A 14,178-nucleotide genomic window follows, 5' to 3' on the forward strand; every position below is an offset into this window, starting at 1 on the left:
ATTGGCAAAGACCACGTTCATATTTATGAAAGTCCCCTGTAAAAGGACAGATTTCACCATAATTCTATTTTTTTGTGGAAAAGTAGTGATTACAGCTAAGATTCTACAAGTTTCTTAGAAAAAGAGTATTTGCTTTATTTTCAAACAAGTCAAGATTCGGAATGAAACCAAGTGTCCTGCACTCCATTGTTAAATAGACTTTCAGCTTTCCAAGCATAATAAATATTACTGCATACTTGAAAAAGCCCTTGTTGCTGTTCATCCACCCAAAAGTGCCAAAAGAAAGGAAGCTGTAATTACCATTTAACCTTGATGCCCAAAAAGAACAAATTCAAAAGCACAGGTTTTGTCCCAGAATAAGAGTAATACACAAAGAAATTAGGTCTAATCTGATTTCTCCTACATTGTACCAAAAATATACCACTGAAAGAGTGAGAGATGAATTAATGGGACTTGGGAAGCTGTAAATACACCAAAGCAATACATGCTCTTGTACTTTTCAAGTCATAGGAAACCTTATGTATGGAAAGTCTGGTTATTTGTCTCTCTCTTGGCCTTTCTCCAACACTATTTTGACACAAGTAAATTGAGAAGCTGAATTCATTTTTCCTGGTACAGGAATATTTTAAAGATGAAAATAATTGTGGAAAGTTAAACACTATTCATTCTGTAGATATGAAAATAGCAAAACATATGAAAAAATCTTGTGTAGCATAAACATGAAGATATGACAAGATAGACAGAAGGATAGATAAATATTCTTCTGTTGAGTCTTTAACAACAGAATCTTTATATTAATATTTATATTAATTATTCTGATGCAGTGCACTATTTGTCTTACATACTGGTTATTTCATTTTATTAATATTGTAGTTAATATCCAGTTATAGTTAATACTCAGTCATAATCACTCTCTTTTCTCTATTTTTTTTAGTTTCAGTATAGAACCAAACTATGACTTTCTCTATATATATGATGGACCAGACAGTAATAGTCCACTGATTGGAAGTTTTCAAGATAGCAAGTTACCAGAGAGAATAGAAAGCAGCTCGAATACTATGCATTTGGCTTTTCGGAGTGATGGGTCTGTGAGTTACACTGGATTTCATTTAGAATATAAAGGTAAATATTGAATATTCAATGTTACCATTATGATTATAAATAAGTTATATTGACCATTGTCAATATTAGTTATTTTTAAAATTTTTTACTTTTATTGTAATGATGATGTACAGAGGGATTACTGTTAACTAAGTAAGTGTCTTTTTGAACAGTGTCACCTTTTCCCTTCAATATTAGAAAGAAAATGTACCATTTTGAAAGGACATTTGTTGGTGAGCTCTCAAATCACTGAGAAGGAAATTAGCATTTCCTTAATTACTAGCAAAGGAAATGTATCAGGCAAACAAATTAGCAATTAATATGCCACAGTGGTTGCCTAAGGCCACAAAATAAAAGCCAAAAGAAAAAATAAGACTTCAAGCTTTTGGAAGTTAATGTTTCACTCGAGTAATTTAATTCAGAATGACTTCCAGTGGTAAAGAATAGTTATATATCAGAGAATATTAATAAACACTTAAATATGTCCACATTAAAGTGAATAATATATAGTGATAATTATATTTCAGAGCATTTATGATATATGTTTACAATAACACTGTGTTATAATGTCTCTGTTCTCTTTATTGTACTCTTAAATTCAACTACATTCCTTTTAATTATTTTTGATTGAAAATGAACACAAACATATATCATGCGTACTTGCAGTGCAAAGTTATGTTTTAATACATGCGTGTCAAATTAGTTTCTAAAGAGATTACACTCATTTCTAGTTTACTTCACAAGGTAAGTTGCAGAAACTCAATAATTGTGAAAAAAGCAAGTGCTCTTATGAAACATGGTAGTTGTAAATCTCATTGTTATTACATAGCATCTTAGGAAATCAGAAGATTCCTGATATCATTGTTATTACATAGGGTCTTGCCAGATTTTACCTATTAAGTAAGTCATCTTTCCCTTATTTTGCCTACTAATATTGCCATATAGATAATTGTGTATTTTTACCATTGCAATGTTTCTAATTAGGTTTCTGATTCATTTCTGTATAGGAAATATTTTATATGTGGTAGATATATATCCTTTTTTATTCATCTGCTAGTGATTATTTCATCATTTTCTTTTATTTACTCTTCATCATTCTTCTGTATAAACACCTTAATATTCATATCACAACATTTAATCTTCGCTTTCTTTGTGATTTGTAATTTTTATTTCTTGTTTTATACAAAAATCTTACTTTATAATGAAGTTTCATAAGGATATTTTCCTGAGGTCCTGTCTAAAGTATTAAACCTTTCCATTTTACCCATACATCTTTAATCTATGAAGAATATATATTTGTGCATACTCACCTATTTTTTGAGTAGTCTACCTAATTGTCCTGGTACTATTTATTGACAGGCATAAATAGCTTTCAAGTTCAAAGTTTCTATATGTGTCTCTGCATTCTCCATTCTGCTCTATTGGCCTGTTTTCTCTCCCTAGTACTTTCACAACTTTACTTCTATAGCTGTAAAATAAGCCAGGATTTAAAAAAATTGAGTATATCACCTTGTGTTAGACTTGTCATCACAGTGACAAAGTACCTGAAAAGCAATTTTAAAAGAAGTAAACATACGAACTGTATTGAGATAAGTACTGGATCCCTATCATATAAATGAAGGAATTGAAGATCAGATTCCAATTTTATTCTATCTATCTATCTATCTATCTATCTATCTATCTATCTATCTATCTATCTTTCTTTCTTTCTTTCTTTCTTTCTTTCTTTCTTTCTATCATCTATCTGTTTATTGCAAGTAGTGATGCTTAGACTCAGAGCCCTGTGCTTTCACTGACCTTTTACACTCAGTGCAACCATTTGAGTCCGTGTTCACTTTTGGCTTTTGCTGACTATTGGAAATGAGCATCTTAGGCTGCTTTCAGACATTGATTCTCAGATATCAGCCTCCTGAGCAGCACGGATTATTGGCATTGAGCATCCAGCCTATTGCAGTATCACAAAATGCCTTTATTTTAATATTCAGACAATATTTATTTTCAACAATACTCCTCAAATCCAATAACTGGCTCTCAGATTTGGACTTGTAATATATTGCCTAAAGAAAAATCCTATACTTGCCACTTTAGGATCTTTGAGATCTTTATGTTAGTGAGCCCCATTACTTCCTGTTCTATCAGAGAGCACTTTTTGCCATTACAACAGAATATGACATTGGATAGTTTACAAAGAAAAGGCCATTTTTAAAAATGATTTTGGAGTCTGATATTACAATTACAATATGGCAGCATCTGGCATAGATTTCTAAGTTACACTATACTGTGATGAAAAATGAAGTTAGACAGGTGGAGCCAGAGCTGAAATGACAGGAAGATAGATCTATAAAAACCACTACCAGTCCACTAGCCAGCTTCCCTAGTAACCACAGTAACCAATTCATGAGGTCTTCCAACAAAATTTTCCTAAAGTTCAATGCAGTTGCCTAAAAGTTTTAATGACATGTTATTAAAACTTTGCGGAAAAAATAAACAAGGAAAAGTAAACTGTAAAAGAGGAGCCCTAAGAAAATCAACTTGTCAAAGAGATTAATGCCTTGAAATATGAGGTAATTCTTCCTCCATCTCTGGAGACTTAGCTCAATTCTGGGAGGGCTTGGTTGCTATTCCTTCTAAAAATTAAATTGTATTTTTCTGATTTTTTAATAAAAGATTGAGCATGAGGTTTAGTAGGCAAAGATAAACAAATTAATCTTTGCATCACTATTCCCCTGTTCTCAGTGACCACCTTTAGTAAACACGCTGAAGTATCTTACCTGCAAACAGTGTTCTCTGAATATTTTGTCCAGAAAGAAATCTTTATCCTGTGATATTCATGGAGAACTGGCTCCAGGAATTCCCAAGGACCATTAGGATCCATGTATGCTCAAGCTCCTTATAGGAAATTGTAGAGAGGGTTGGAAGGTGGCTCATCTGGTAGAGTTTGAGTCCCTGTCTCAGACAAAAAAAAATACATAAATAAAAAGGAAATGGCAGAGTTTTTCATATAGTACATCCATGTCCTCTTGTACTACATTAAATCATGTCTAGATCATTAAAAATGATATGCAAGTAGTTGTTATACTACATCATTTAGGAGTTAAATAATAATGGTGAGAAAAATACAAATTCCCCAAGACCTTGAGCACCTTGGACCTAACTACATGATATGTTAAGGAACTGTAAGAGGAATAATGCCTAACATTGCTGGAGAAAGACAGGAGACCAGGGCATCCCTGCACTTGCCTGGATTCAGTGTCATGCTCAGTAGGCAGAAAACTCAACTTTTACTGTTTTGGAACTTGGTGATATTTCTTTTCCTTTTAAATATGTGTGTTGATGCCCACCTGAATCATATAGATTCAGTAAATAGCCTTTGTTTTAAGTAAAAAGATGGACCATATTTTTTTCTATTGGAGTAAGGGTATTGTTATTTAGCATTGATTTGAAACTTGGGAATTAGGATTCCCTAATTTGTGCACTCTGTACATTACCTCCCTTCATGCTTCTTATCCCTATTTCATTTTACAAGCTCCTTCTTCTCTCAGTGTTCACTTAAATTTCTTCTCTTCAGGAGGCTTCTTGACTGTATCCCCTTCTGTAACAATCATCATAATTTCAAGTGTTTACTTAATAAAATGCTTGATGTATTATAATCTCTGTGAGGGCCAAAATTATTCTTATTGTCTACTGCTGTATTTCCATACATAAGTGTTGAACTCAAATATTTTAGAAGGGAAAAAATGAAAGGAAATGGGCCATTGATATATATATATATATATAATTGATATTATATTTGATACATCTGATATTATTTAAGGTAGTTAAAATACCTTTAAATTTGGCTATACCATTTTATTTTTTAATCAATCAAGAGAAAAGTTGTAATAAATAAGGACATGTTCTTTAAATGAAGATATACTTTTAAACTCCGTGCAAACTTTTATGAATGGAAGAAATATATTTTTGTTGAAATTGGTATTTCAAATTTGTATTTGTCTCTTATTATTATCCTTGGAAGTATCCGATCTTGATATATTCAATCTGTTATTTTTAAAAGGAGTTTTTTAGGTTTCTTTTTTTTGGGGGGGGGTCCGGTCGTGGGGCCTGAACTCTGGGCCTGGGTGCTGTCCCTCAGCTCTTCAGCTCAAGGCTAGCCTTCTACCACTTGAGCCACAGAACCACTTCTGGCTTTTTTTTTCTTTTTGCTTATGTGATGCTGGGGAATTGAACCCAGGTCCAAATGCATGCAAGGCAAGCGCTCTACCACTGAGCCACCTTTCCAACCCCTTAAAAGGAGTTTTATAAAAAGATATGTTGCTATTTATAATTGGGATATCTTTGATAGAAATATGGGGATAAAAGTGGAAATAAGTGTTTGTAAGAAAGAGAAACAAGGTTTTGATACCCCTACAAATAGTGAAATGAGGGGACTGAGTACAACAGAATGGTAGAGTTATGTCTAGGCTTAGAAACAACACAGGGGTGCCCATTACTAGGAGAAAAGATCATATATTGGATACCCACCCTAAGACAAAAGTTAGACCTAGGCTCTGTCCCTGAGCTTTTGCACAAAGCTAATACTCACTCCTTGAGCCACAGCTGTCTTTCAACTTCCAGGTGTTCAGGTTTCCATACCTGTAACCCTAACTACTCAGAAGGTTAAGATCTGGTGATTGGGGTTCTGCTAAGTGGCTCACAAAATTCATGATACTCTTATTTCCTATAGGAGTACCTACCAAAAGCCAGAAGTAGAGCCCTGAATCAAGTGGTAGAGAGCTAGCTGTGAGTGTAAAATGCTCAGGGATAGTGCCAGGCTCTAGGATGAGCACCCACCACCCCCACAGACATTAGTAATAGGAGATCCTGATGTTTTCCAAAGTAATCCACTTAATGTACTTATGGATGAGTTATAGCAGACACTTTATTCTACATTTTTAAACCTCTGTGTTTGACTAGGTATATTAGATACTGATTTCATCAAGAAACCCTGTGAAGAATTTTATTCTCCTCTTAATCAATATGAATTTGCGAAACTTCAGAAATGATTAAAGGATGCTTTGTATGCTAAGTCACAAACAGAAATGGAATGTGTGCTGGAGTTTTGCCTTCTGGCTTAAAGTTTCCTAGAAAATAATATTTTAAAGCAATTAATATCCCATCAACACTGTCTTACAGCAAAACTCCGGGAGTCCTGCTTTGATCCAGGCAACATAATGAATGGTACCAGACTTGGAATGGATTATAAATTAGGGTCAACAGTCACCTATTACTGCGATGCTGGCTATGTACTCCAAGGTTACTCAACACTGACCTGCATCATGGGGGATGATGGAAGACCTGGATGGAATAGGGCCTTACCAAGTTGTCATGGTAAGAAATGGACTTTTTCAAGTGACTTTATTATTAAATATTTAAAAGCAGTCCTTCAGTTAACATTTATTGACCATTTACTGTGCCATTTACATGGGGTATAGGCAATGAGATTCTTTTTTTAAGGATTTTAAACTGAATTCACTCAAGAAATAGGTTTTGAAAAGTGCTGATGTTTGGCAGTTTCTGTAAAGCAATGTGAGGATCTCAGTTAACAGGAGAGCTCTCTCTAAGCAGTATTATTGTCTGTTGTTTTCAATTATTTGGCATCAGGAGTAAGAAATATACCTTAAAATATCAAATTTTCTGGAAAACATTGACCTAGTAACTGCAGAGAAAACATACAAAAATGAACATTTCAATAGATTAAGTAAATGCAATAATTTACGCACATAAAAATGGTGAAAATGCCTTATCTGATAATAAGGATACAGAAGAACATATGTATTTCTTCCAAAAAATGTCTAAAAAGAGTAGTACATCTAGTAAGATTACATTTAAAAACCATATGATTTCACATAACTCTGATATATGTGTACTTATACAATGAAACAGAATGTAGAATAAAGGCAATTTGTAGAAACAGCAGAACAATAGTGATGTCACTGGGGAAGGTCACAAAGGATGTCCAAGTCAGGCTGAATGATGTTAACGAACAGAGGTGATCTCATCCATTGGAGCTCTCCCAAGCTATGATCACCATCAGTGACTCATGTATCAGTTCATTCAACCATGACCAACATAGACTAGAAACAGGACTGAAGCAAAGCAAGAAACATACAATTAAAAACAAAATGAACAGAGAAAGTGTTCGCAGTCCAGACAGTGATGAAAAGTGATGACAGAAAAATACAAGAATAGGCATACCCCATATGCATATATATGTGCAGGTTTGTATGTTTGTTTGGATCATGATAAAAGTGAATTTATTGTCATGGATTTTAGTAAAAAGTGAGTATCAACTCCAAGCTGAAAGTTAACAATTGATTTTCAGTGTCTGATACAGTGGCTGATATACGTGAGCATTTTTCATATGGTAGAATGGCTTACCAGAATGGTTTGTCTCATGATGTTTAATTTACTGGAGTCATTTTATCTATCTGAAATTATTTATTCTAATCTCTAAAATGGGTATAAATTCAATTCTTTTTTTGGGGGGGGATCCGGTCGTGGGGCCTAAACTCTGGGCCTGGGCGCTGTCCCTCAGCTCTTCAGCTCAAGGCTAGTGCTCTACCACTTGAGCCACAGCGCCACTTCCGGCTTTTTTCTTTTTGCTTATGTGGTGCTGAGGAATCGAACCCAGGGCCTCGAGCATGCAAGGCAAGTGCTCTACCACTGAGCCACCTTCCCAGCCCTAAATTCAATTCTTATTTCAAAATCCTATTTTAAAAAGTAGAGCCAGATAGAATGGCATAAATTGGTAATTTCAGCCTCTTGAGAAATTGATTCAGAAGTATAGTAAATTTCAAATCAAAATAGATTACACACCTACATAGCAACACTGTATCAAAAGGAAAAGGATTGAGAATAAATCTGTTTTAAAAGGCTTGTTTAGTATAATGGATCGAATTTCTATCACTAGAAAAAATTGAACTTCTGATAAATTGGTCTAGCAGTTAGCAAAAATGGCTGCATTGATATTAATGGTTTAATTTATTAGAATAGAAGGGAAATAAAAAGATGAATAACTACTACTTAAGCAGCGGTAACTTACAATAGTAATCCTGGCTATTTATGAGGATGAGATCTAGGGTATTGTAGTTTGAAGCCAGTCCAGGCATCAACTCTATGACGTTCCATCTTCAAAATAATGAGAAAAAATAAGCCAGCATATAGAGACAGCTCAAGTGGGGCAGCTATATCAGAACAAAGAAGGCAACAGCAAAACATGTACAACGTCAAATGCTGGTGTTAAGGAAAAAGAAAAAAACATATACAACCAAACAACAACAACAATTTGGCAGTTAAAAGGGAAATGTTTGATGGCATTGATGTTTATAGGAAATTTAAGATATTGTTCAGATTTTCTTAGAGTTTAGCATTGAACAGAGTTATACAAAATAATAATATGGGTTTTACCAGAAAAGTACAGTGAATATTGGAAAGTAGTTTCAATATTTCTGTCTGTAATCATTTATAAAACATGGAAAGTTTCTGGAATGTTGTGAAAGTCAAATGAAAAATAAAGCTCTGATGGTCCCTGAGGCTTTTTTGCTCAAGGCTAACACTCTACTACTTAAATCACAGATTCGTTTCCCCCTTTTGGGTGGTTAACTGGAGATAAAAGTCTTACCGGCCTTCTTGCCCAGACTAGCTTTGAACCACAATACTTAGATCTCAGCCACCTGAGTACATATGATTTTTTTTTTTGGTCAGTCTGGGGCTTGATCTCTGGCCCTGGGTACTGCCCCTCAACTCTTCAGCTCAAGGCTAGCACTCTACCATTTGAGTCACAGCACCACTTTTGGCTTTTTTTGCTTATGTGGTGCTAAGAAATCGAACCCAGCGACTCATGAATGTCAGGCAAGCACTCTACCACTGAGCCACCTTCCCAGCCCAAGTACCTATGATTATAGGCATGAGTAACAGGAGCTTGGCAAGAAAAATTATTTTAAGACACATTTTATATTTCCAAAAGTAAATATACATATATATATATATATTATTATGAGAAAATAACACAAAAAAGAATTACATTTGACATGAGTATCATCTGCTTAGACCTTTTGGTCTTTTTTTTCTCCAAATGTTGTGTTTTCTAATAATTTCTAATTGTTCTTGATGGTAACTTCCATGAATGCATGTGGCAAATACAGCTGTAGATTTTATCTATTGATTCTCTGATAGAAAAGATAGTTCCATGATGTTTACATGAACATAACTAGCTCTCTTTATTGTCCGCAAAGAGCTATATTTTATTCTAATGACTTGTTATGGTCATACGTTAGAATGCTTATATCTTTATTTCTAGCTTCATCAATGTTTTAAATTACATGACTTTTCTTCAGGTTTTCATTCAAGGTCTTAAGTTACAATAATATCTTCAGATCTTAAGAACATAGCCAGAAAGTTTTGGCTGACTAGTCAGATTAAACAAGATAAAAAATATTCATTTAATTACAATTTTATTATCTTTAATTATATACAAGGATTATTATTCACTACCACAGCATTTGAGTACAATACATCTTGATCAATACCAGCCCTTTCATTGCCTTCCCCCCATTCCTCCCAACCTTATTCATCCCCTCATTTTTCCTTGGTTTAGAGGATAGTCATTGAATGTTATGACTACATTCCTCCTTCCTTTCTCTCTTCATATCTCCACCCTCTTCCCCCAAACCCTTTCCCACACATCTTTCAAGTACGAGCTTGCTTGTATTCATTTGGTAAGACTACAAGTTATTTGTTCTAAGGAGTCACATAATTTGAATTCTGCCAGTATATATCATCTACTGGTTAATGCATTTGTGAATATGGGTATATGATCCCATATGTGTTTGTTGTTTATTTATAAATTAGAGTCTAACTCTTTATTAGTTTGTGCTTGTTTGTTTTAAGGTGCTAAGGATGGAACCCAGACCCGTGGTACTTTTTTTAATGTAATATGTATATAGACATGATGAACCTCTGTTCATTCTTACGAGACAGTTATCCTTTTCCCTTCACGTTGCCATCATTTCACCTCAAAAGTAAATGAACTTTATGAAGTTATATCTGCATTTTCTTGTGTAGCATATGATATGTTAATTCATTCAGAAAAGTTCCTGGAAATATTTAAGTTGTACAGAACCATTAGAGTTTGTATACTTTCACAATTTTAGAAGATAGCTATATTTTCACAGTTTAGGATTAAGTATACATATTAAATCTGAAAAAAGTGCTTTAAAGAGCTTAAGTTGAACACTGGGAGATTATATTTTTCAGTAGTAGATCCAAAGTGATTGCATCCTGTCATAAATCCTGCTTAGTGATGAGAAACCCTGCATTTTATCTTGTAAAAATGTCACCCATATTAAATGATGATAGAACAAGCTATCTGTACATACAATTTATTTTGTCACTTTAAAAATCTGTGTTTAGAAAGTGATTCTTCTCTTTTTTTTATACTTTGTAAACTTTCTACTTAAATGATGTTAATTTGGTTGTTCACAAATATATAGGATTAAAATAATAGTCATATATCATTCTTATATACAACCTGACTTAATATTAGGTCAAGGTTATAAAACACAAATAATGACAAATTCTACATTTCTCTCTTAATATTCATTGTTTGATTTATTTCAGCTACTAACAGGGAATTGATTTGTTTTATCTGAGAAAAGCTCAAGTGAAATTCAGAGCCCAGGCAATTTCTTACCTCTTAGATAGTTTCTATCTCCTAAATTTTATCCTAATGCTATATATACTGTCTGAACATAACAGGGTATACCTCATATTATATCAGATTTTACTCAAAGCCTACATGACTTTCTAAAGAAAGAATAAATCCCTTAGGTATAATAGGCTCTCTCCTTCCACTTCCTATTTTTGCCTAGACTTCTTTATTATATGTACTACACTCTGTGTGACACTGGCTTTTTTTGTTTCCCAAACAGCAATTGCATTTCTATTTTACAACTTTTGTACTTGTCATTTTTTCAGACCTGTTTCCCCTCACTCTGGCTGGCCAGCTCTCTGGTTCCTTCAGGCATATTGTCTTATTAGAAACAAAAAAATTGTTAACTTTCTCCCAGCTCCACACAACCAAGATGGACTCCAAATCTATATCTAAAATTGCAAGTACATGCCCTTGGTAAATATTTGTTTCATACAAGTCAAACCCCAGAGCCTCAGCACTTTGAGAAGTCAATCATAAAATAGAGACACATGGTCCCTAACAACAATGTAGTAATCTTGATCTTTTTCATTATAGTGAGAAACAGTGAGCATTGGTAGTTAGGCAAGTATAATATCCCAAGGATCATTTCATTTAAACTGTTAAAGAACTACTGGTTGTTAACTAGTCCAAAGACATGTTCATGTCATTCATTCCCTTATTTCAGATATCAACAAAATATTTGCTTGGTCCTACAGGGGTAGTAACAAGCACATGAATTAAATGAAGCCTTCCCTTTAGCAACATACAACATTTTAGACACATTAATGTCTATAATTCTAAGAACATTTTCTTGTGACTACAGACCTGGGGCTCATATTAAAGCCATTTATCCAAAATGGAGTTGCATGGCCTCTCATATAAAGGTAAACCCCTTTGGCTTCCACCACATTGTTTATATTGCTTCATACCTTCCTAATATATTATCAGTTTTATAAATCAGAGGGCAAAAGTTATGCAGAAAGCTGAGCCAACTCAAGGTTCTCTCCTGAACTGAAGAATGTAAGATATTTGAGAGTACCGTGATAGGTCATGGAAAGATTCAAATGATGTTACAGAAACAAGAAAAGAAACCTAAAGGTAGCCAAATTTTAACTTCTGTTGGTAAAAGAAAAATCTTGCTAACACAATTCATTCTACAAAACCTAAGGTGTGGGAAAACAACTAGAAAACAATTTTATTAATGAATAAAACTACCCAGAATGCAATTCACATTGCAAAAGACACTACAGAGAGCAGACCTGCTCTTATACATGTTTTACAGAAAAGTAAATGAAAGTACAGTTAAATTGATTCTATTTCCTTGAGAGACAAACTGGTATTTGTCTCCTGTGTACTGAACGTGAGACTTTCACCCACTTTCAGATATATGTACTTATATTCCCTGTGGTTATAAAACTGGTGACTTTGCTCTATAATGTCAAAAGATCATGCTTATTCTGCCTTCAAGGAGATGCTTCCAAGAAAGGAAGTAGGTTAATGCTTCCCTTCCTATTCTTAAACAAAGACAATTTCACTAAATTATCCTTACACTCCAATCAGCAAACCACTCACTCCATGGTTCCTAAGGGAGTTCGATGCTTCAAAGGAAACAAAGTAGAATACTGTGTGCAACAAATGTCCAGTCCCTAATCTCAAAATACAAATCTAGTGAATTAGACTGAGCCACTGAGGAGAGTTAACAAGCAAATCTAGAATTTATTTAGGCTGTCATGTTAAACAACTTCAAGTTACGCCAACCTTAATACTAAGAACTTCTCTTCAATCCCAGCCTTGACTTTGAGGCTGTCTCTGATTCAGAGAAGAATTGTCTATTTTGTTAGATAAAAAGACCAAAAAGGAAGAAAAAAAAAAAACACTTGTCCTCCAACACATCAGATATTTTCCAGGTCTTCAATACTGAAGGAACAATCTCCAAGAAAAAAAAATATTTTAATTAGCATATATTAGTTGACAAGAGAGTTTCACATATTTTCTTAAAAAAGCAAATAATAATGTACTTCACTTCTTCTATTACTTTTTCTTACCTAATTACCTTATTTTTAAGCGTGATTCTACTTTTATACATGTATGTAAAGCACGTTGATTGTATTTACCTCCTTCAGATTCTCCTTTTTACCCTTTCTCCTCTCTCTGATTTTACCTCAAACCATCCAATTCTTCCTGCTATTTCTTCTAAGCTTTGTACCCTCCTGGGTTCCTAAGGCCTTGCTGGAGCAGCATACGTCACCTGAAGAAAAATCCTAGAGTAGGTTAGAGCAGTTTCTCAATTCATTTTATCTAAGCTTACATTTTCTGATGTAACAGTTCTTTCTGTTCTAGTTCTATTTATATTTCCTTCTCTTCCCCACTAGTCATTCAGTAAAAATGAAGCTAGAATTTAAAGCCAGTTCTTTCTGAGTTTAAAATGTGGCTTTTATACTGTAGTCTCATGTGCTACTGCAAAACTTACTTTTAATGTATTTACTCAGTGATAAGCTATTAAGTATATTTTATTGTTTTTCCTAAAATGACATGTTGTTTGAAACTTTACTGTATATACAGACACTCTGCTAAGCTCTAGATTTAAAAATAGCATACACAAAACACATGGAAATGTTGATTTAATAGATTTGGTAATCCAGAAATAAATATAGAGAACAATCAAATAAACTTTCAAATAAATGCATAATTATAAGTTGTAATCATTGTTCTAAAAATAATGGATAGGCTATTGTAAAATAGAAAGTTTTCAACAAGTCTTGAATTCAGAGAAAGCTTTCTTGAGAAAGCAACATTTGTGAGAAGATTTGGTAGAAAGTAAATTATTAGACTTTTGTGTCCTTCTAAAATCATATTTATACTAATATATTAGTTATTTTAAATAGCTTAAATATTTACTTTTGGCAGCACCAAGATTTGAGCTCAGGGCCTCTCATACTCACCCAGCCTGCTCACATGGTGCTTTAGTTAAGAGATGACCTTCTCATGTTTCCTTCACTACAGAATCAGAGACTAGTGATGACTACAGACTTGGAGGTGTGGGAAATAGTGGTTCATCACAGACACTACAATTTGGGTCAGGATAAAGAAAATAGTCTGAAGTTACATAATTGTGTTTATACAGATTATAAATATGCACAAACACACTGAATTTCATAATTTAGAAGGATATATATTGCATTCTATGAAATATATCTCAATTTTGGGGAGGGCAAGTAAAAGTTAACAGTATACATATCATAGATTATCCAGAGCTCTAATATTAATATTAATTTAATTTTCATAAAACCAAAGGGAGTGTCTCTACCAAATGTATAGACATTTTACTATAGAATGAATCTTTTTTC

General features: G+C 33.7%; 1 protein-coding gene across 3 annotated transcripts in view; it reads left to right on the plus strand.

Annotated features, from left to right (window-relative positions):
* Positions 1–14,178, plus strand: part of Csmd3 (CUB and Sushi multiple domains 3) — a 929,488-nt gene that overhangs the window by 707,070 nt on the left and 208,240 nt on the right. For all 3 annotated transcript variants that reach the window (XM_013012565.1, XM_013012564.1, XM_013012566.1), the window contains 2 exons: positions 935–1,122; positions 6,274–6,468. In XM_013012565.1, coding sequence (XP_012868019.1) covers positions 935–1,122; positions 6,274–6,468 — 383 coding nt within the window. The remainder of the gene's footprint in view (positions 1–934; positions 1,123–6,273; positions 6,469–14,178) is intronic.

This window comes from Dipodomys ordii, unplaced genomic scaffold (assembly GCF_000151885.1).
Source record: "Dipodomys ordii isolate 6190 unplaced genomic scaffold, Dord_2.0 Scaffold17, whole genome shotgun sequence".
In the NCBI taxonomy this organism is placed as follows: Eukaryota; Metazoa; Chordata; class Mammalia; order Rodentia; family Heteromyidae; genus Dipodomys; species Dipodomys ordii.